The following is a 21,980-nucleotide window of genomic DNA, read 5'->3' as shown; positions in this document are numbered from 1 at the left end:
AACTGTGCTCAGCATTTTGTGTACTTTTATCTTACTTAGTCATAACAATTCTTTTAATTTTTTAAAATCCCTGATTTATAAATGAGATGTTGAGACTAAATGAGGCCAGGTGTCTTACAAAATTCACCTAACTAGTAGGGGAGCTGTTATGTGGACCCCAGTTTCCCTGACTCCATCCCCCGTGTCGGTCCATGACACCGGACCGCCACTCCCTGGTGCATATGTGCTCAGTTGCTCAGTCGTGTCTGGCTCTTTTGTGGCCCCATGGGCAGTAACCCGCTAGGCTCCTCAGTCCGTGGGATTCCCCAGACAAGAATACTGGAGTGGTATGCCATTTCCTCCTTCAGCGAATCTTCCCAACCCAGGGATTGAATCCCCATCTCCTGCACTGGTAGGCAGATTCTTTACCTCTGCACCACCTGGGAAGCCCACCACTCCCTTGTACATCTTTTAAACCAACCACGCAGAACTTTTCCCAGGGCTCCTGGGAAGTCGTAATTTCACTCTTTTAACTCTGCTCCCTTCTGCTCTGCCCTTCCCCACAGTGGTCCCGGTGATGGCTTTTTCAGTTCTGCCTTCCAGGCCCGGCTTTCAGGAAACAATCTTCACAACGCATCCATTCCGGAACGTGAGTGTCTCTTGGCCTTTATGAAGAGAAAAGTGCAGGAGAGGTTCCTGGGAGTTGGATTGGAAAAGACAATATGATAGCCTGAGTTATTTTAGATGACAGTGTGGGAGAAAGAACCAGTGAAATCTGGTCTGAGCACTCATGACAGTGAACAGGGACTCAGAAAGTGCAGAGGAGGGCGTCCTGAGCAGTGAGCTCTTTGATTAGAAGATGACTTTTCCGATGTGGCTATGGGAAGACAACACTGAGAACCTGGGGGCAGGGGGAATGAACCCCTTTGGGGCTAATTTGCTTAGCCTTTGCCATTATAAACTCTGGTTCCTACCAGAGTGTCCTGCAGTTCACATCCATTCACTGTTGACAGAGAGTAGTTGAGCGTGTGTTAGCCATGTTGGAGGCTGTAGGGCCTGGAGTAGGATCTCTACATGATGTGGCCGTGTGTGCTAAGTACATAAAGAGGGAGCGCAGAGCTGTGGGGATCGAAGGTGCAAGAGATCACGTCTGTAGGAGTCAGGGGACAGGGATTAGAGGCACACGGTGAGATAGGCTGGGCCCAGGAGATTGCTTCCTGGAGTCATGGACAATGTCCTGTGGTCTCTCTAGGGCCTGGAACACAGGGGGCTTGCCCAGACTATGGAAGGAATGAGAAATAGGAAAGCAGGTAAAAATTGGCTTGGAAAGATAGACATTGGGTTCCACGTTAGAGAGGTTGGCTTTGAGAAACTTAAGGAAATTCATGCCACGGGGCCTGTGGGCTTGGAGCTGAGGTTTTCAAAGGAGTCCTTTGGAAAGGGACAGTTGATGCTGGGCATTGGCAGTGGTCTGAGAGGAAGTTGTAGAAAGAGGAGAGGACAGGAAGAGGTCAGGTCACTGGGGAGCACGGGTGAAGGGCTTTGCAGGAGCAGTCCAGGAGGGAGCGTGGGGCTGAGGAGGGAGACAGCCTAATCAAGACGCAGCCGTGGCCAGCAGCGTGCGGGGCTGTGTGTGTTGAGCAGCATGTGGGGCTGTGTGTGTTGGCCAGCATGAGGCCTTGGAAGGATGGTTCTGTGGGGTTAGCTACTTGCCATTTAAAAGGCCCAGTTCAGTTACACTCTCTTCATTAAGCCATCCTCTACTCACCCTTTGGGCAAGAATTTATTCCTCCCTTTGCTGGGCTCCCACCATGTCACACATTGTCACACCTTTGCTGGAACATGGGCACTTTGTCCTGTGCTGGTCAATGTGTGAGGTCATTGTCCCCAAGACTGGACTCTGCCAGGCCTCCTCCGCCTTTGCATCCACTGTGTAATTGATTCTTTTGACCCAAATGAAAGAACAAAGGAGGACAGGAGTGGTCAGCACTGGTGCAGTGAGACCTGTTTCCCTGGAGTGGGGAAGGGCGGGCAGCCATATTGCAGAGCATGCAGAGGAGGGGCAGTTCTAAGCAAAGAGGCTTCTTTCCCGTAACCCAGGGCCTGTGTGGGACGGATGGAGGCTCTTGGGTAAGCTGTTTACTCTTTTTTTTTTCCCTTAAATTCAGATTTAAAACCCAAAATATCACTGAGCAACTACTGCATGTGGTAGATTCAAAAGGCACAAAATGATATACAGTGAAAAGTCTATCTTAACAGCCTCTATCTCATAACGTTATATCTTGGAGAACATTCAAGACGAAGACATAGATAGTTTTTCCTTCTTCATTCCATGGAATGTACATAGTGGACCTTGACTAAGGGACAAGTTGTTTCTAGCCTTTGCTATTATAAACAGTGCTTTGATAACAGCGTTGTGAATACCCAGCCTCTTCTGAAGTGCTTCGGGGTGGGGAGGGGCGGGGAGGGCTCAGGTGAGACTGTGGTCACCTCCCTCTTGAGGTGACTCCCTTGGGGTGAGGAGGCAGCTGCGTGTCCTGCTTTCTGCAGTCCTGGGCCCAGTGGAGTCTGTTAGAGGGCTGGGGGCTCCTGTGGCTTCAGCGCCGCCCCCCGCCCAGTCAGGGGCCGCATCCACCCGGGCCAGCTCATGCCGTCTGCTGCCCTCCCCTCGCAGACCTGGCCTACGGCTCCGTGATCACCGTGAAGAACCTGCGGATGGCCGTCGGCTACCTCCACTCACACAGGCACTTCTACCCCGAGGGCGTCGGCGCCCGCCAGCAGCAGGTCAGTGGCCCTCCATGCGCTCGTGCCGCGGCCGCACCGCGCTGATCGCCATGCCCAAACCCGCCCCTCCCTTTTTGCCTTCCCGTCCTGTCCCACACTGTTTCCCCTGCTTGGAACATCCTGCCCCCTCCTGCACCCTTTCCTCTTTCCCCTGGCTAACTCCAGCTTCCCAGGCTTCCATGGGGGACCTCCCCTCCGACCACCACGTCCCTCCTCTTCCTGGTCCTGGGTCAGGTGTGTCTGGTGTGGGCGGCTCTCTCGGCACCCTTGACGAGCCTGTGCGGTAACCCTCTTCCCATTGAACTGGGAGCGCGTCCTTCCTCCTCTCTCTTGCTGTCCGACTGCTGGCTTCTGGGAGGCTGAGGTGCCTAGCTCGGTGGCCAGCACAGAGTGGATGATGAGTTTATAACCTTTATGGGTTATAAACACAGGCCTGCGAACCAGACTTGTGTATCTGAGTTTGAATCCTGGTTCCACAAGAGTGTGACTTTGAACAAATTCCTTAACCTTTCTGTGCTTCCGTGGGCTCATCTTTAAATTAGGGAAAATAAAATGGTACTGCTCTCTGTCATAAGTTTGCTGTGAGGGTTGAGGGAGATAATCCATGTGAAGTGCTCGTGAAGGGTTAGCCGTGAGTATCATCTGAACGAGTGAGGGACCCTGTCCGTGTCCACGTGACGGGGTGGTTGGTGTGGCTGTGGGGACAGTGCCTGAGAGGGAGAGGGTGTTGGAGAGGTTGGTGGGGCCGGCTCGTGAAGGTGCCTCCAGTAGATTTAATTTTGCTCTGCAAACACTGGGGAGGCATTGAAACTTATTAAGAGATAAGATGTGGTTTGGTTGCTAGTTTAGAAAGACAGCTCTAGCAGGAGTGTGATGGATTGGAAGGAGGAGCAGACCAGAGGCAATAATCACAACAAAGGACAGTGAACAGACCTCAGGGAGAGGAGGGGAGCGATTCAGGACCCAGAGACTGACAGATGTCAGGGGTGAGCTGTATCAGGTATCTGGAGGCCAGGAGGTCAAGGTGTATGTGTGATGATGCTGGTTCACCGTAATCAGAAATGCAGGAGGAAGCATGGCTTTGGAGATGAGTTTTTGGTGTGTGTTCCAGGCCTGGGGCTTGTCTCAGGAAGGAGATGTGAGTGTGTAGCATACAGGTGTTAGCGACACAATGACATTGCCCTGAAGGGGTGTGCGGAGGGGAGGGCAGTGTGTAAAGCAGTGTTAAAGGCGCTCAGCGTGGCACTGGGGAAGCAGCTGAGGAGGAGGGAGTGGACGGGGAGGGTGGAGGAGAGGAGGAGGGGAGGGCCCGGCAGTCTCCCGGGGCAGGAGACGCCGGCAGTTCAGGTGCTGCAGAGACCGTGGAGAAGGAGGCCTGGCAGCTCTGACCAGGAGGCTTCTGTGGCGTGGTCAGGGCCAAGCTCGCAGATCCGGTGACCTGAGGAGAGAGGGAGGAGGGGGTTGCAGGGCTGGCTGCTGTCTGAGAAGCTTAAAGTGTGATTTCTCTTCCTGCAAAGTGGGCGAAATCTTTACTCTGTGAGAAACTGTTGCATCTCAAAGTGTTTTATTATTATTTCCTTATTTACTAGAAACTTGACCCAGAGTATTGGGTTTTTGTATCAGTTTCCCATTCTGGGCTCTTTGCTTCTCTCTAGTGCAGTGGTTCTCAGCCCTGACTGCACTTTTTTCATAGAATCCGCTGGAGAGCTTTTAAAAAATTCTGAGATTCTTATGTAATCAGTCTGGGATGGGGCCCATGCCTTGTGTATTTTTGTTTCAGTTTTAAGCTTTCCGGAGAAGTCTAACATACAATTTGCCCTTCCGTGGTGTTACCTTGCTACTGATGTCATGTAGTAACAGATGTGGCGAAAGGGACCCTCTATGCTGTGACTTCCCTGGTGGCTCGGGTAGTAAAGAATCTGCCTGCAATGCAGGAGACCCGAGTTCACCCGCTGGGTCAGGAACGTCCCCTGGAGAAGGGAATGGCAATCCATTCCAGTATTCTGGCCTGGAGAATCCCATGGACAGGGGAGCCTTGGCAGGCTGCAGTCCATGGGGTCGCCAAAGAGTCAGATATGACTGAGCAATTAACACTCACTCACTCATACTGTGCAAAGAGCCGTGTTTTGAGAGGCCCTATGAAGCTGGTCTTAGTGTTACCCCCTTGAAGCCCATGGTAGAGACATGAGTTTGTGAGAACCGTCTAGAGCGAGGCCAAGGGACAGAGGGTCTGCCTTTGCCGCTGACTGAGTCTCCGAGCCTTCCTCCCCTGTCCCCATCAGTAAACGGGGTTTGGACTTTAACAGCCTCTAGTAGCCCTCCCTGCCCTCTAGGTCAGTGTCTTGTCAGCAACTCTAGGTCTTGATTTTTAAATATTTTTAAAGCATAGTGTTTATAAAGTAAAACTGGAAAATGTAGAAAAGTATTAAAAAAAAAAGTTAGACATAATCTGAGGACCAGTGTTTATCCATGTAGATTGCTGTACAACATTCTATTGTAATAGGATACCTATGTTCCTAGGAGACCTCATATTATAAAAAAACTTCATTGTAAAAATAAATGTTTCAGTGGGAAAAAGAGGTCGTGGACTATATTCATAATAAATAAATGACTTTTCTAATAGGAATTTTAATGATAAGGATTTTTGTAAACAAACAGCACAAAGTGCACCTGTGAGCACCGCAGAACCTTAGCATCCTTGAGTAAATTTAGGCTGGGTGAAGCAACTGTATGGGCTTTCGTTCCAGAGTTTGGACTTAATTTCTCTATGGCTGCCAAATTTTAACTTCCTGTATGTTCTTAATATTATTGTCCCTAATTTTTTCTGAGAAACCAAGAGCCACTGAAACAAAGCAGCCATAATAGATGCATAATTTTTTTCCTGTATGCTAATTCCAAATCACTTTGGAAGTAAATGTCATGTTTTATCCAACTGGAATTATTAAAACTCACATTGTAAGAGAGGCGTTTATTTCTGTTCTTCTGGGTATTTATGTGCTTGTTTACATGCTTGACATGATAGTATGCATGTAGTCTATCCTGGGAGCTTGGGATTAGCTGGCTGGGTTTGAATCCTGTCTCTCGAGCTGACAGGCTATGTGACCTTGAGTGGAATTGCTCAGCCTCAGTTTCTTTGTAAGGTGAGGGTAAGCATCGTACCCACAGCCTAGAGATGAGATGTCCCCAGTGCTTAGCACAGGGCCTGGCAATAGATGGTAGATGTTTCCAACAGCAGCATTTTATAAGCCTTTTCCTGTGCTGGTAAAAAAAAAAAACAAGCCCTGAAATGTTTTCTGTGTAATGTTCTTTCCTGTGGACATTCCATCATGTTAACTATTCCTTTGTTATTGAGGTTCCCAAGATTTTTGCTGGTAGATTAATTGCAGCATTACATACGTGTGCACAGGCATACACACACACACACACCATTTTTAAAAATTAGCATATACAAAATGGCTATGGCTAAAATTATAGGCTTCTAGGACAAGATATTAATAGAACTTTTTCCATTTCATTTGGCCACATTTTCGAAAAAATAACAGCCTGAATTTTTCATTTAGAGAGTTTGAGGCATGGTCTTGATGACTTTTTAAAATGCACTAAATCCTCTTTGGGTGCTGTAGACTGCGTTACACTGTGTTGTCATGATTCCTGCCTCTAGGAGGCTGGAACTTGAAAGACAGGATGCAGGGAGGCACAAAGAGACCAATCAAAAGGGCTTTTGTGGGAAGATGCCTCTAAGTGCCGAAGCAAGGAGAGAACCGCACTTACCAATCGCTGTTTCTGGCCCCATTGGGAAACATGGCCCCTCGGGGGGGTGGCTGGGGCTTCTGAGAGAGCCCGGAGCAGTCCTGGCTCGCTGCTGACTGTCCTGTGGCTGACTTCGCTGATGGTGACGCTCTCCTCCCTCCCACCTCCTCCTCCTTCCCCCACCCCACCCAGGTCACCACCTATTTGCACAAGGACTACAACAACCTATGGATTATCAAGAAGCATAATTCAAACTCAGGTAATGCAGCAGAGAACTGATGCTTCTTCTATTGTTACTTACTCTGAGCCCTCCTTAACATTTCTTGTGCTTCCAAAAGAATGGTTCTAGGATGGGCTTTCCTGAGCATTCTTTGCCATCTTCACTGATCTCAGTTATCCTTTCAACAGTGATTTATTGAGCCTCTGCTATGTCCCAAGGACTGTGGTTGGTCTAGGGATAAGCAATGAGCAAGAGTGATATGATTGGGCCCTGAGAGCTGTCATTTTGAAGCCGGAGAGCAGGCCGAGGCTCAGACGTGGTCTGGTTGAGGTTCCCTGGGCACGTATTGGGGACACACAGTCACTGCTCTCGTGTCTGATTCGGAGCACAGCAAGCCTTGCAGACCCCAGCGTGTGGTGCGGCTTGGCTTTCTGGATGTGATAGAGGGCTGCTGCCCACTGCTCGTCCCAGGCTTGGGCCAATCAGTGGGAGACCCGTGGGCCTGCCAGCCCTGTGGCTGGGCTTGTCTAGGCCTGCACAGCTGCCTCTGTCTGGCCTGGGTGAAGCAGCTCTGAAGCACACCTGTTGGGCTCCTGGGGCTTGGTGACAAGGGCTGTGTCTGTATCTTCTGTTTTTTGGACAGACAGCTGGCTACCTGCAGACTGTGCCTTCTGCTGCAGTTGAGAAGAGAACAAAACATCTCCCGCTCACCTTCCAATTGTCTTATGCCGCAGGTGTTCACTGTGACTCCTCGGTAAACACCACCTGGCTCAGCCTGTCTCGAGTCAGCTGCTCCTGGTCTTCGTGGGAAGTGGCAACTTCTCATCTAAATTCATCTTCTCTGTTCCTTTCCCCAGCTCCTCCTATTGCCATGGTTTTCTGGCTAGAAACGTGACCAATGTGACCAGTGTCTTTGTACCTACTCCTCAGTAATACAAACTCTGACACCATTGTGTGCCTGTGTGCTGAGTCGTTTCAGTCATGTCCAACTCTTTGCGACCCTGTGGACCGTAGCCTGCCAGGTTTCTCTGCCGGGTCTGTTCTGTACCCTTATAAGACTGGTACTTAACAGGTCAAATATAAATGGTCTGTTGCAATGAGGATTTATGAGGGAAGACCAGCTTTCTTTCTAAAGTCACGTGGACGGGCACAGACCAAATCTTTAAACATCCCTGTTCTGTTACCCTGTTGTAGCTTCCAGATTAAGGTGGCTGCATTTCACCCAGTGACGAAGGAGTCATGTGAAGGCAGGTTGCCTCAAGCACTTGGGAAGTGGGAACTGTCTAGATGAAGGTCTCTGTGTTCTTTATGGCCATAAGTGCCCCTCCCCCACAGGCCCATGTGAAGTAAAACTTCCCTCCCCGTTAACGTATCTGATCTGTCATCTTGCTGATTATTCTTTTTAAGAGACCTTAGAAGGCAGCGTAGGAATGAGCATCTCTCCAGTTGAGTTCTCGAATTCTCTTGTGAGCCGGTGATTTGTCCTGGCAGATCTGTCTTTCCTGACCTTGAGTGTTGGTGTCCACTCCTGGGACAGAAATTTGCAAGGATCCTTCTCTGTTGCTGAGATTACTGCCACTTTTCTTTTCCACTGTCATCACTTCGTTACATCCTCATTGGTCTTGACATCTTGATGATATAGAAGTAGTCCTTTTCTTTCATCATTTTCTTTGGCTCACATTGACCAAGTCTATTGCCAGAGACTAAATAATCACTGGCAAAATATGCAGGGTTTAACGTTTGATTTTGAAGAGAGCTGTGCAAATGGTCATTTGCATGGAATTAATATTTGGAAGACTTTATTTTTACTACCCAAAGGACAATCTTATTATTTATCTTCCCAGCTTACAAATCCTCTAGTCTTCAGTGCTTGGCCGATAAAGGCCACGTTTCCCAGCCTGGTATACACAATTTGCCCCACTTGTCCACCCCCTGGCCGATTCCCACCCTCCTTTCTGCCCTCCCACCCTAACCATGTGAAGTCATTTGCCACTGATCAAATGAGTTTTGCTCTTTCATACCTCTGTGCCTTTTCCCCACTTGTTCACCTGACAAAATTTTCCCTCTCTTCTGAGAGTCTTTTCAAGCCTTATCTCTGGGACATTCCCTTCTCCTTTCAGACAGTTGGCTTTGGTCCCACAGCTTTCTGTCAGCACCTCAAACATGTACCACGTTATAAATCCTATAACTCTTTACTGGTAGGCCCTCGGTTAATACTATGAGTGAACGATTTCGAACATCAGCGCTTGTTTCTTCTTAGCAGATCCCCTAGACCCTTCACTCCCAGTGGAGTTTGTGAGACATGGAGACATCATTCGACTAGAACACAAAGAGTAAGTAAATTTGCTGCTGAGCATAAATGAGTGGTTTGAGCGCCAAAGGTAGGGACCTCTTTTAAGCTGGAAATAAACAGAATCAGATGTGGACTGAGGCCCCAGTAAACGGAGCAAGGCTGCTATGCTAAAATGGGAGAAAGATTACTTTGCCTATTTTGGCTTTGGGAAGCTTTGGACTTTGAGTTGGACTTTGAGGGCACCTTTCAGTTTCCCTTTACCCAAAGTGGAGGGAGCAGTATTTGAATGGCCCAAAATTTCTTCTTAAGGGGTTGCCTTTAAAAAAATATAGGAGTCTGTTTCTGAATATGGCAAATTAGTTCATTTCTCCAGTGTTCTCCCTGAAAATAACTAAAAATGCCAGAACAATGTAAAAATATCTTCTGAAAAGCATAAAGAACCAACAAGATAGTAAGGAGTTACTACGTCAAAATCTCAGTGAAAGGGGAAATACAGAGAAAAAGTGGGATGCTGTGGCCCCTTCTGCCTTGAACCTACAATCTTGAGTTTTGAGCTTTGGTTTTTGACTGTCTCTTGAGAGAAGAAGTTTTAAAGACCAAGCTCTAGGCTCACCCAAAGTGGTGAGTTATTGTGATCTTCACTCCAGATTTGTAACCCCCAAAGTCTTGGTGTTAGGGTAAATCTGCCCTATCTACCTATATTCAGAGTTTGCTTGGGAGGTCAAGGTGCCCTGGGGGTTAAGGTTTGTCGGGGGGACAAAATCTGGTTCCTGAGAAGTAATGATTACCAACTGATCTTCACATGGATTTGCAATCCAAATTCATTTCACCTGGATTGTCTCAAAATCGTCAAGGCATGAATTTAAATGAACATAATCCTAGATGTGATGTCTCCTAGGTGCCTGGCCAAAAGCAAATGTGAACCCTCTTTTGGGAAAGAAATGTTGTTATCCATTCCTATAAACAGTTTTTCAGTAACAGTGCACCCAAAAGGTAAGGAAATAGGGCACTATGTGCAGAATGAATGGGAACAGTAGATGCCAGAAGCAGCCCTGCAGAAGTTTCATATGCATTATCACATACAGATTTTTAAAATGAAATCAGTGGTTATTGTATATATCTATATCTATCTATATATAAGCAGTGTTTTTTCCCTAGTCAGGTTTATGGATACTTAAATTTTAATTTTATAATGAACATTGACTACTTGTTATGGCCAAAAGTAAGGATTATTACAAAAAACACAAAGTAAATAAAATCTCAGTTAAACCGTCCACTTCCTGCACAGATCCCCACTTTGTAAAACTGACAGGAGCAGAAACAGTAGATGGGAGGGAGGAGGTTTACCTGTCTCTGGCATATGTGGATTACAAATTTTAATTTTCTTCCGCCTAAAGCTGCCTCATAAGTCAGACTAGCTTGCCTCAAACCACCGACATGTTCAGTCATCCCCTCTCCCCCCAGCTCAAGTTACGGGTGAACAAAAAGTGAAACCTTTTCTTGGCATGTGGTCCAGTACTCCTGCTGGTCTTACTGTCCTGGCTTGGGCAGCTCTCCAGCTCTCTGGGTATTTCTTGTGAGTGAATGGGCAAGAAGGTCCTGGTATGTTGAATTTAGTAGTTTGGATTCTAATTTTTCTGGCCTGAACAGATGACTGAGTATCCTGGGTAAAAGAAGAAGCATCACACATCTCTTTTCTTCAAGGTAATGGCACTTCTCTCTCTTCATTTCCAGGACTTCTCGGAACTTGCATAGTCACTATCACGAGGCCCCCCTGACCCGGAAGCACTATCAGGTCACTGGCTATGGCATAGTAAGTGAGCCACGCGAGTGTGAGCAGGACGGCAAACATTGTGGGGCCTGGCTTAGGGCCGTGAGGCGGAGCATGGCCTTCCCAGCATTCCGAAACGTTCCTAGTGATTGACTGCGCAGGGACTCTTAGCATGCAGGAGCTTTTTGGCTAGGCTTGCTGTGGGAAAGGCCGCCTGTGAAGTCTATTTTTTTCCATCTCTTGCTGCCTATAATAACCATGCCATTTTTGTGTTCTGACACATAATAAATGTCAAATATGAATACTATTTGAGTCTCTTTTAAAATCATATTGTACTCAGAAGCCACAGGGCCACAATATGAACCCAGAGGAATATATAGGTCTATCCTTTGCCAGATCCCAAATTCTCATTGGCTTTATTTTTACAGATTAGCTCTCTGTTCTGCAGAGGGATATTGTCCACCTTGCTTTTGGATTTTTACTCCTTGGGATCATACAACTTATCGAGGAAGCTCTATGAGTACTTACGACTTGGGGAGGAGTTTGAAAGCAAAAACACCTAGTGGGAAGGTAGATATATGACTGTCTGTCTAAGTTCCCTTCCAAGGGCTTTGATGCCTCAGTACAGACTCTGGATTCCTTAAGGTAGAGCTCCCAATCCTCCTTCCATTTGCTCATCCCATGTTATACTAGAGCCACGACTCTGACCTTCATCTGTGTCCGGTGGGCATCTCCTGATGTGAATTAGACACAACTGTCTTAATTTCCACAGTCTGATATCTAGGCTAGACATTCCTTAGGTGGATGAGTGTCCATATGGCCATGGTGACGGATGCAAATGACCCAAATTTACTTCTCTTGGCTCATGGTGATGTCTTGAGTTTAACTTAAGGGCAGAGGCATCTATTTAGAACTTACACTGTAGTTCTGTGGAGTGAAGAATTGGACTTCAGGTTCCAGGTTTCATACTACTTTTCTTGGTTGTAATAGTGAGGCATGGGGCAATGGCAGTCACGTGGGATGTCTCTTGGGATGTTTCTTTGGCCCTCTTTTTCTCCTTCCCACCTCAGTCACTTAGGCCAGTTTGACCTTTGACCTCTGTAACATGATGGCATCTGAAAGGCTGACCATCTCCCTTTTTTGATGTGCCTTCTCTAAAGTCATCTTATTAATATTTTCTTTGTATTTTTTTCTTGATTTATGTGGCAGAATGGGTCAGGGGACTCGAATGACTTCTGGCGGATTGAGGTTATAAACAGAAAATTTGGAAACCGAGTCAAAGTGCTGAGAAGTCGAATTCGCCTCGTCCACCTGGTCACAGGTTGCGTCCTGGGCTCTTCGGGAAAGGTCCTGCCCAAGTGGTAAGTTTCTGGGGTTTCGGCGTCCCAGCAGTGGCTCACGCTTTTCCTTTCACACTTGCGAGGAGAATGCCCCAGACTCCCATTCCTGAATGATCAGTGTTCACCTCTTGTTTGCTTTCTCTTTGTGGTGGATGGAGAGAGAAAAGGCATCAAGAACTTTATGGAGCCCAGCACTCCAGAGTTTCTGTGGTGGTTTACGTGTTGTAATAGTTGAGCAGTTATGTCTCTGGCCTGTGATAACTCTCTGGTTCTGTGTCTCTAACCTGGGCATGATGTAGGCTAGACTACTTCTGGGATAGTCATGGAACAGAAAAGTGAGAGGCCGGAAAGAACATGGCCGCTAGGTTGGAAAGAGAAGAGTTCCATGCAGCTGACAGTACTGCTGTCTGGTGAGTTTCAGGTCTTCTGAGAGACATTTGTGACTCCTTTTCATAGGGGCTGGGAGCAGTTGGAAGTCACATGCACACCATACCTAAAGGAAACCCTCAGCTCCATCTGGAATGTGGAGGACCATATCAATCCCAAATGTGAGTGAGGTCATGTCCTGGGCTGGCTCTGAAGGGAACATCTCTAAGTCACACTCATCTGAGGAAAATAAACCTTTACAGACTCTGCTGCCATGGTATCTTATTGTTGCCATGTTCTTCCTTTTTTAAACCTAGTCTCTTCATATGAATTGTCTGCATGGGTAGCTCCTTTTTCTGTCCACTTAGACTTCCTATCCTCCTTAAACTCTTCTCCCACAAGTGACCGGTGGCCTCGCTCGGGGCCAGAGCTGGTTGCCTCTCACTGGATTTAACTCTTCCTGCCGCCTGCAGTGCAGGTCCATCTGCTTACCTCCTTCTGGGCTCTCTGTCCCCTCTGTGGTTACCTCCCTACCCTCAAGGCTCAGAGCAAGCTGGTGCTTTCCCCTTCTCCCCTCTTCACATCCAGCCAAGGCTATTACAGAAAGTGATGGCCATGGCCCTTGATGGATCCTGTATTTATACTCCCAGGCTCCAATTTGACATTTCCGTTCCACTGTCATCTTCAACTCAACGAGTCTCTGAGCTCATCATCTGCCTCCTAAACTACCCCCTTTCGGCTTGATTTTTCTTCTTTATGCTTCCCATTTCATTCTTACCACCTAATTTAACCAACCAGCTAATTATCTAGCTAATTAAACAATTCACTGACGAGTATGCTGGGAGCCGTGTGGGGCCCTGGGGATGCCTTGGTGAATGAGATAGGCTGGGTCTCAGTCTTCACGTGTGAAGACTGCTTCAGATGTGGGAGCCTTTGGGGCAGCCCCGTCATGAAGGGTGACGGCCCGAGGGCTGTGGGCGCCTCCGGTGGGTGGTGGGGTGGGACGGGGCTTTTCGTCTGTTGCCATTGCCTCCCTCAGAATGCCTGCTGAGTGCTACAGGCTGAGGGGATGATGGAGAACTCCTCAACACTGTCACAGGCTTGTTAACTTGGCAGGAAGGTTACACTCAGACCCTGGCCGCAGAGTGGACACCATGGACAGAGAGCTGTGAGGAGAGGCTGTGTGAATAAGGCTCACGCCTGTGTCTTTCTTTTTCCAGTGCCAAACATCAGCCTGGACGTGCTGCGGCCCAGTTTCCCTGAGATAATGCTGGAGTCCCACATGGTGATGATCCGGGTACTGCGACCCCTTCCCGCGGGGCGGCTTCTCTAAGAACCCTCAGGCACCCGCAGATTGGGTCACAGATCAGTAACCATCTATAGGCCCGGCGCCCCCTTGTGGAGGACTCTGAAAGTGTCTTCACATGCTGAGAAACTTGGTCTTCAAAGGCACTAAATGGTGGTGATGCTGTGGTGGTAACTGTGTGAACACTTATGTAGCTCTTGTGTGCCGGGCCCTACTGTAAGCACTGCGCGTGCATTAACTCACTCACTACTCATTACAGTTCTCCAGAGGTTACTGTCTCCGTTTACAGAAGAGAGAATTGAGCACAGAGGTCACAGCTAAATGGAAGCGGGGTATCTAGGCCTTCAGAGTCAGTGCTGGTGACCACTGCAGTCCTCTGCCTCGAAGTGTCTCAGATCTGTTCAGGTGGTAGAGCCCCCGAACATCACAGTGCTTGTGGTTGAAAATCATGAAACCCTGATAGTTGATTCCATCTTGAAATTAGAATCAGCTAGGATGAAAGGCCAATTTGAGTGTGTTGTTTATATGCAGCATAAAATCCCAACCAGGACCCCACTCATGTTCCCAGAGAGAAACAAACTGCACAGGGGGGCATGGTTGATGCTTTTTAAGGTTTTAAAGACTCACTGTTTGTACTCTATCGTTAGTAGCTTATAGCTGACATAGGTTTAAAAACAATTGAGAGACAAAATCTTTGAAGTGAGAAAATTCTACCCACTAGCTTAAACTTTCCCCTTTGAATTAGAAAATCCCTGCTGTGGTTTTGATGTTGAGGGAACCTCTTTACTGTAACTTACGGAAAACGGGTGCTCTGCAGGAACAGCGCCTCGATGCAGAGAGCGGTAGCACTTGGTATTTCTCTCCTGGTGAGCCATTGTCAACTGGTCTCTACTGCAAGTGATTATGTAAGCAGTACTTGGTCAGTACAGTTGGCTTATTTCAGTAGATTAAATTTAAAAATTCAAATTTTGTCATTTTTGCACATTGGGAGGTGATGAGTTGACAGTAACCAATCTCTGGGTCACTACTTTCCTGACTCTGTGCTTGTAGCTGTCACTGTGGCCTGATGACAGAGCTCTTTTGAATATGTGCCTGTCAGTCAAAATATCATTTTAGATCTGGATAGAATTTTAAGACTAAATCTAAATAGTCTCATTTCTTCTTTCATTATCTAAGAGGTGGAATCAAAGAAGAAAAGGGACATAAGGAAACTTAATAGGAAGAGAGATCAAAATTGTCTGGGCTATAGAAACTGCAGGGCATCTGATAGCTGAGCAGGGGTCTCAGGCGTGGGCAGAGAAGGCACCTTGCCTGCTGAGGTTAGCTGGAACAAGCCTCCTGGGTGCTAAGCATAGACAACAAGGCACAGATATGCATGCTTGTCGTGGTTACAGATTTTCTTTGCTTCCATTTCTTGGTTTACTAAAGGAGCTTGGTTTCTGAAGAGTTTAATGTGTAGGATGCGCTTGGCTTGTTCTAACTCTGGCTGGAGTCCCTGGGTTTAGGGCTGAACCATACTGGCTGGAAGGAATGGATTTCCCTCAGCAGCTGCTCTGAGGTCCAGAAGGATTCATTCTTCATTGTGAGGTTCTTAAGATGGCCATAGTGATTGAGGGGCTGTGCAGCTGGCCCCTTTGGGTCTGACACCCCCCTGCACTTTCTACCCTGAAGGGGCGACCCAGTCACCCTAGGGAGGCCTGCAGACAACTCCTAAGCCCTTGAGTTGTTGGGTTAATAAGGCTCTAGCTGGTGGTTCAACAAACCAGGCCTGGATCTTTCTTGGGCTAGACCCGTGGTCCTTAGTAGAGCACGGTTTGTGCCTCCGAGGGGGTATTTAACGATGTCCACGAGGTGTGTTTGGCTGGCATAGTGGATAGGGGTGCTGCTGGCATCCAGTGAGTAGAAGCCAGGGATGCTCACCACTACACTGCACAGGTCAGCCCACACCAGAGACGTCTGCAGCCCAAAGTGTCATAGTGTCGAGGTGGAGAAACTCTGACCTGACTCCTCCTTGGGAAATGCCTTCTCAGTCTGTTCTAACAAGGCTGACACCATCTTGCTGGTTAGCATCCGGGATCCTGATCCTTTTCCTTCTAGTTTTAGCAAAGGTCTGATTTTGCCATGTGAAGACAGGTTGTTAGATATTCTTGGCTGGTGGACTGAAGGGCCTGAGACTGAGTCCTTCAGACTAAAGTGTGCATTCTCAGCCAGGGGGTAATGTGTTCTTAGAGGGCAGAAAAAAGGAAACAGTGTTTTAATGTCTAAAGCACAGGTATTCATTCATTATATGAACAGATATACGGAATACCTATAGTATTAAAATGTCTTGAGGGGACTTATTGTGCTGGTTGTTTTGCAGTATATGCCAATGTTAAGTCATTATGTTGTATACTTGCGACTCATATAATGTTATATATAAATTATACCACAATAAAAAAAAATACTTTAAATGTCACAGTGAGGGAGTGTTTAAGGAAAATGTATCTTAAAAAGGTTGACTGGGGACAGGTAATAATGAAAAAAAAGTACAGAGAACCACTAGGCTAAAGTAACTTTTTCAGAGTCCAGGAACTTAAGAATTCTGGGTTTGGGTTTGAAATTGGCCTTTCAAGGAAACAAATAAGTGACCCCGATTTTACATGTCCCTCTCCTCATCCTCTTGACACCTTATCCTTGGCTAGGAAGATGGATATATATTTTGTGCCAAGGGGAACAAGTCTGTCATGCCTCTTTCTCGTGAGCAGAGAGAGTCTGAACAACTGTCTCTGCCGGGAGATGGAGGCCTGCTCGTTGAGCAAAGTGGGGCAGCTGTGGTCAGCAGGTGTGTGGTGACTGAGAGTGACCCCTGACTCTCCCCTGCCAGTGAGGGAGAGGGCAGAGGAGAGAGGGCTTGTCTTGACACGTGGCCACACGTCAGAGATGCCTGTCCCTCACGTTCCTGTCAGCCTTCTAGAGCTCTGTCTGGACCAGCCTTTTCTTTACCACTTTCCTACAGGGGAACAATGGCCTCAAGCCCAAGGACAATGAGTTCACTTCCAAACCCTGGCACTGGCCTATCAACTTTCAGGTAGGACCCAAAGCAAGAGCTCCTCCCTGGGAACGGAGCTGAGGAGGAGGCCGTGGAGCCTTGCTGGCGGTGGGGGTCGCCGGGATTGGGGGGGCAGGCCTGACTGGGTGGAGGGTGGCTGGAGACGGGCTCTGCTTGTGCTCGGCTGGACCCAGCCTCCCCAGGGAGCTCACGGAGAAGGTGGCCGATCCGAGCCTCCTGCCCAGGCTCCCTGTCTGTGAAAGGTGGCCCGTCTTCCTCCCCTGGGAGGGGCTGAGCCCTGCGCCCACTCTGTGTCCTCTGCTCCACAGGGCCTGCGCTTCTCAGGGGTCAATGACACCGACTTCCGAGTGTATCTGCTGGGCAACCCGGTGAGTGCCCCGCATGCCGTGGTGGGGGCCCTGAGCGTGCCCGCGGGGCGCTGCTGCCTCCTCTCACCCGCCCGGGCCCGTCTCCCTGCAGGTGGTCTGGTGGCTGAACCTGCTGAGCCTCGCCCTCTACATCCTCTCAGCGAGCATCTTTGCTGTGGCTGTGCAGAGGGGCGTGCGTCTGCCTGCTGAGGTCAAAGGTCGGGCCCCTGGGCTCCCCCACCCCCCACCTAGCAGCCCGCAGGGTGCCCACACTTGGGGAGTGCCCACCTGCTGAGGGGCCATCCTCTGCCTTTCCCTCCCTTCTTCCCTCCCCTGTGACTTTTTAGAGCTCCAGGCACCAGATACCCAGTGCTGTGTTAAACCCTGTATCCTCCCCGCAGAGTTCATTACCTCTGTTTATGGATTGGGAAACCAAGGCACAGAGAGGTTAAGAACCTTTTCCCAGTAGGTGAGAGAACTGCGGTCAACACCCAGGTGGTCTGTGTTCAGAGCCTTCACTGTTGACTTCTACACTCCATGCACGACTGCCCATCTTTTCTCTTCTGCTCTCCTGTCCTCTAGTTAGGAGGAGAGCAGCCCCCACGCCATGGGTCACAGCATCTGAGACGTTGACACAGGTTCTCTGCTGCCTCTGCAGCTCCGTGTCTGCAGATGTGGTCCCAGGCCGCCCCTCCCTCACCCCCGTCCTCGCCTGTGCCCGCACCCCCGCCCCGTCTGGCTGCACAGACCCGTGTGGCAGCAGAGATGTGGGGGCTGGGGCCGGAGGCCGGGCGGCCTGCTGCTGGGGGTTGGTGCCCAGGCCTCCCGGGGCCAGGGAGTGAGCAGTTCCTTCTCCTGCCAGCCGCCGTAGGGTTGTTCACCGTGGGCGGGTGAGGGACAGAAGGCCCACTCAGGTGACACGGCTTCTGTGAGTCACACAGCAAGGAAGGGGCAGAGCCCACAGCGCAGGCTGCGTGCCTGGCGCTGTTGGCTGACCAGGCTGTGCTGCTTGGGGCCCAGGTCTGTCCCAGGTCCTGCTGCGAGGCGGCGGGCAGCTCCTACTCGGCTGGATGATGCATTACTTCCCCTTCTTCCTGATGGGCCGGGTTCTCTACTTCCACCACTACTTCCCTGCCATGCTCTTCTCCAGCATGCTGACAGGTCAGCGCGGCCCTCTGGGCCCTGGGTGATGAGGGTGGGCGGGGCGGGACCACCATGGAGCGGCGCTGCTGGGGGAGCCCGTCTGTCCCCCTGGGAGACGTCCTCTGACGGAGTGGTGCGGGGTCCCCTTCCTCCCCAGGCCTCCTATGGGACACCCTCCTGCGGCTCAGTGCCTGGAGCCTGGCCTCCTACCCGCTGGCCAGGTGCGTGCACACGCTGGGCATCCTGAGCCTGCTCCTGGGAACTGCCTACAGGTGAGCGCCCCCTGCATCTGCATGGGTGACCCCCAACCCCAAGGCCTCAGCCCCGGGTGCGTTTTGGAACCTCTGTGGAAGCACACTGGTGCCTGACTCTGTCTCCAGAGGTTGGTTCTGGTTCTGTTGAGCCCAGTTTGGGCCCTGTCAGCCACAGTTTCCAAAGCCCTCCACATAACCCGAAGGTGTGGCAAGTGGAGAAACATGGACTAACGTCCTGCATTCTCACCTCTGACCAGCGGCTCCCAGCTCTGCACCTCTCTGGCCCACATGGGAGGGCACCCCTCTGCAGTCACCGGGCTCCCAGCTGGCGCAGCTCTTGGGGTGGGGGCGGGTGGTAGAGGGTCACCAGGTGGTGCAGTGTGGCTCAGAGTAACTGCAGGGAGGATGCTGTTTGGCAGGCCGCCCCCTCCCCGACCTCACAGTCTCACAGATCTGCGGGTAAGCATCACTGGCCTTGAGGGGCTGGGGGTGGGCAACATAAAGTCCTGAGCTGGCAATAGGGGACCTGTGACCTGAGAGCACGTCCACATTTTAACAGAGAGTCTGGGCCACACAGCCCATGACCAGACCCTGGCCTGCTCTGTCTTCTGGGCCTCTGGAGAAGAGCCCTTCTCCCTTACTGTCGTTAAGTCAGCCTTTCTCAAGGTCCCAGAGTATGGTGTCCCCATGTGGCAAAGTCACACAGGCCTGCTGACATGTCGGGGTGGGTCCCGTAGGTAGAGATGGTCTGAGGAGCTGAGTGTCAGGGGTCTCAGGGCTCCCCGCCTCCACTGAGGCCCTAGGGTGCTAACCACCATCCCCCCTGCCCCGGGTTCTCCCCTGCAGCTTCTACCTCTTCCACCCTCTGGCCTACGGGATGGTAGGTCCCCTGGCCCAGGACCCCCGAAGTCCGATGGCCGGGCTCAGGTGGCTGGAATCGTGGGACTTTTGAGGCCACTGCGAGGACTCCAGCCTGAGACCAGGACCTTCGTGGGGACGGCCAGCTGTGAAGCCAGTCCCCGGACCCTCCCAGCCGTGGAGGAAGCGGCCCGAGGAGCCTGTGGACCTCCACTGCCTGTGGGCGCCCCACCCTGGGAGCGCAAATCGCTGGGGAGCACCGCGGCCCTGCTCCTCCGCAGAGGCTCCTCCACTGGGTCTGCTCAGCCAAGGACGACTTCCCTCTCAGGCCCGTCCCCCGTGAGTGGTGTGAGGAAGGATGAGTGTGGGAGATGTGGGGGTGAGTGTGAGCGTGCGTGTGTCCGTGTGCCTGTGCAATGTAGACCGTGACTATGGACAGCGGAGCGTCATAAACTCTAAGAAATCGTCCAGGGCTACCGTAGTATTTTCTGGTGTTTTTTTCTCACTGAATTGGGTTGTAAGATTCATCAGAAATCAGCCCTCCAGGAAGGCTGACTGCACCAACACCGCCTTGGGGTATCACCTCGGGTGGAGCCGGCAGGATTATCAAGGCTGTGCTGCCCTCCTTCCCACCAACAAGCAGGTCCTTAAGCTGAACACCCCAGGCTGCAGGGTTCGCCTCCCTGCACGCCCCTGCGTGGTTGCTGCTGGGAGTCTCCCCTTTGGCCACAGGCGGCTAGACCCCTCCCGCAGTGTGTGCTCAGGGGCCCGGGCCCCAGCGCGAGGCAGCCCTGCTGGCCCTCCTCAGCCCTCAGCTCCTCGCCATCTGGGAACGCTGGACGTGTGGTTGGTGGGCACACGTGGTGGTGGTGTGTCCTCAGGGCTGGGAGCCAGGGGTGACTAGTGGCTGCCGCTCCCCTTCCTTCCGCATCCAGGCTGGCTGTGAGGTTGGGACCCATGCTCTCCTGGGGGCAGGGAGAGCCCGCCAGCCCCTTTCCTAGCACCCAGGGCAATTGTGCAGCAGACCAGGGCCCTGTGTGGGGTTGGGCTGGGCTCCCGGTGGGGTCTGGGGCTGGTTGCCCTGGCCTTTCTGGACTAGCGTTCCTGTCACTCACCAAGCTCTCCCCATGCTTCCTTCTCTGGTCCCCAGTGCTGACGCCCTCCTTTCACTGTGTTTCACTCCCCTTCCTCTGGGTCACTGTTTCACCAGTCTCCATTTTCCCAAGGCCCCAGAGCACCCAGGCATGCATCAGAACTTCTCTTTACCACCTCTAAGCCCAAGCAAGCAGCTCAGAGCTGTTCCTTTTACTGCCTCCCCAGATGAAAGAGAGAAAGAAAACCCTTGGGCCAGAACTGAACTAACCCAAGGCCAATCTGTAAGCCCGCCTCCGTCCTCCTGGTGCATGACAAAATATTTATTTTGTCTCAGAGGACTGTAACGCTTCAAGGTTTAATGATGAGCCTCTGCCACTCTCCATCTTCCCTCCTCTATAGCCCCCACCAGCTCTGCCAAGGTCAGAGCTCTTTCAAGCATCTCTGCTCAGTGGTTGCCACGGAGACTGGAAATTGGTCCCAAGGACAGGCTGTGTTACCCACTGGGTGGTGGGGAGGGAAGCTTCTGGCCATGCTCGGACTTCCAGACCGACCATCATTAATGTTAATAGAGGAAATGCAGTCACATCGAGAGCAAGGCAGGTTTGTTAATTAGATCTGGGGCCCCATGACCTCCCTTCCCCAGGGTTGCAGCCCTTTTGACTTCCCCCAGCAGGAAGCGCTGCTGCCGGGTGCTGAGTCTGGGCTGCTTGCTTAATTGCGTTTCTGGAAGGGAGGGAGAGCAGGGATGGGGAACCTCTGCTTTCCGATGCCTGCCAACCCCCTTCTTCTCTCCCCCAGGCCAGGTTGCTTTCTCCTGAGCTGGCGTGGTGGGGGTGGGGGGCAGCCCTCTGGGTGGGCTCTCCTGGAGGTGGAATGCGGGAGACCCTGGGCTTGACTGTTTCAAAAAGCAGTGGCCCCAGGCTGACAACCGGGAGGTGGTGGCTATTTCTCCCGGTGCCTTCTTCCTAATAGGAGCTCATTGGAAGAGAGGTGCCCTGAAGGAGTCAGGGGCAGCCACTCTGGTGAGGGCGAGGAGGGCGAGCGCTCAGGCGGCCTCCTGCCTGGCCGCCCTCCTAATCTGGCCACCCCGGGGACAAGAGCTTCCTTGGTCTCTTCCACTGCTCTCCAGAGATGGGAGAAGAGCTGTCTGCCCACCTCACCCCCTCCTTTGCCCAGGCTGGCGCACGCTTGTGTGGCTGCATGGGCCGACACAGCTCTAAGGACTCAAGTTGTGTTGTTGGAAGATGCTGGGGAGAGGGGCTGTCAGAGCCATGCTCTGCACACGGGCTCCAGCCCCCGGGAGAATGTGACACGTCCTGCAGACGTGCTGGCGGAGGAAGGAGATATTTGCCAGCTCAACCTCCAGCCAACTTCTTAAACCACATTTTATATTTAAAACAATTTTTTTTTCCACAGATAATCAGA

The 21,980-nt window shown here is 50.9% G+C and overlaps 1 protein-coding gene across 2 annotated transcripts in view; it reads left to right on the top strand.

Annotated features, from left to right (window-relative positions):
* POMT2 (protein O-mannosyltransferase 2) overlaps positions 1–21,980 on the top strand; it is a 46,508-nt gene extending 24,528 nt beyond the window's left edge. Inside the window, exons 8-21 of one of the 2 annotated variants that reach the window (XM_065940193.1) lie at positions 546–628; positions 2,654–2,763; positions 6,706–6,772; positions 8,997–9,066; positions 10,761–10,839; positions 12,007–12,158; positions 12,594–12,685; positions 13,724–13,800; positions 16,805–16,876; positions 17,167–17,226; positions 17,318–17,423; positions 18,226–18,366; positions 18,506–18,620; positions 19,449–21,980. In XM_065940193.1, the coding sequence (XP_065796265.1) occupies positions 546–628; positions 2,654–2,763; positions 6,706–6,772; positions 8,997–9,066; positions 10,761–10,839; positions 12,007–12,158; positions 12,594–12,685; positions 13,724–13,800; positions 16,805–16,876; positions 17,167–17,226; positions 17,318–17,423; positions 18,226–18,366; positions 18,506–18,620; positions 19,449–19,554 (1,330 nt within the window). In that variant the 3' untranslated portion in view covers positions 19,555–21,980. Of the gene's footprint in view, positions 1–545; positions 629–2,653; positions 2,764–6,705; positions 6,773–8,993; positions 9,067–10,760; positions 10,840–12,006; positions 12,159–12,593; positions 12,686–13,723; positions 13,801–16,804; positions 16,877–17,166; positions 17,227–17,317; positions 17,424–18,225; positions 18,367–18,505; positions 18,621–19,448 lie in introns of both variants that reach the window. The other variant, XM_065940192.1, reaches the window with a different exon arrangement.

The sequence above is a fragment of the Muntiacus reevesi genome, chromosome 7, assembly GCF_963930625.1.
Source record: "Muntiacus reevesi chromosome 7, mMunRee1.1, whole genome shotgun sequence".
NCBI lineage: Eukaryota > Metazoa > Chordata > Mammalia > Artiodactyla > Cervidae > Muntiacus > Muntiacus reevesi.
Note: the sequence above shows the minus strand (reverse complement) of the source record. Positions and strands in the feature narration are given on the sequence as shown.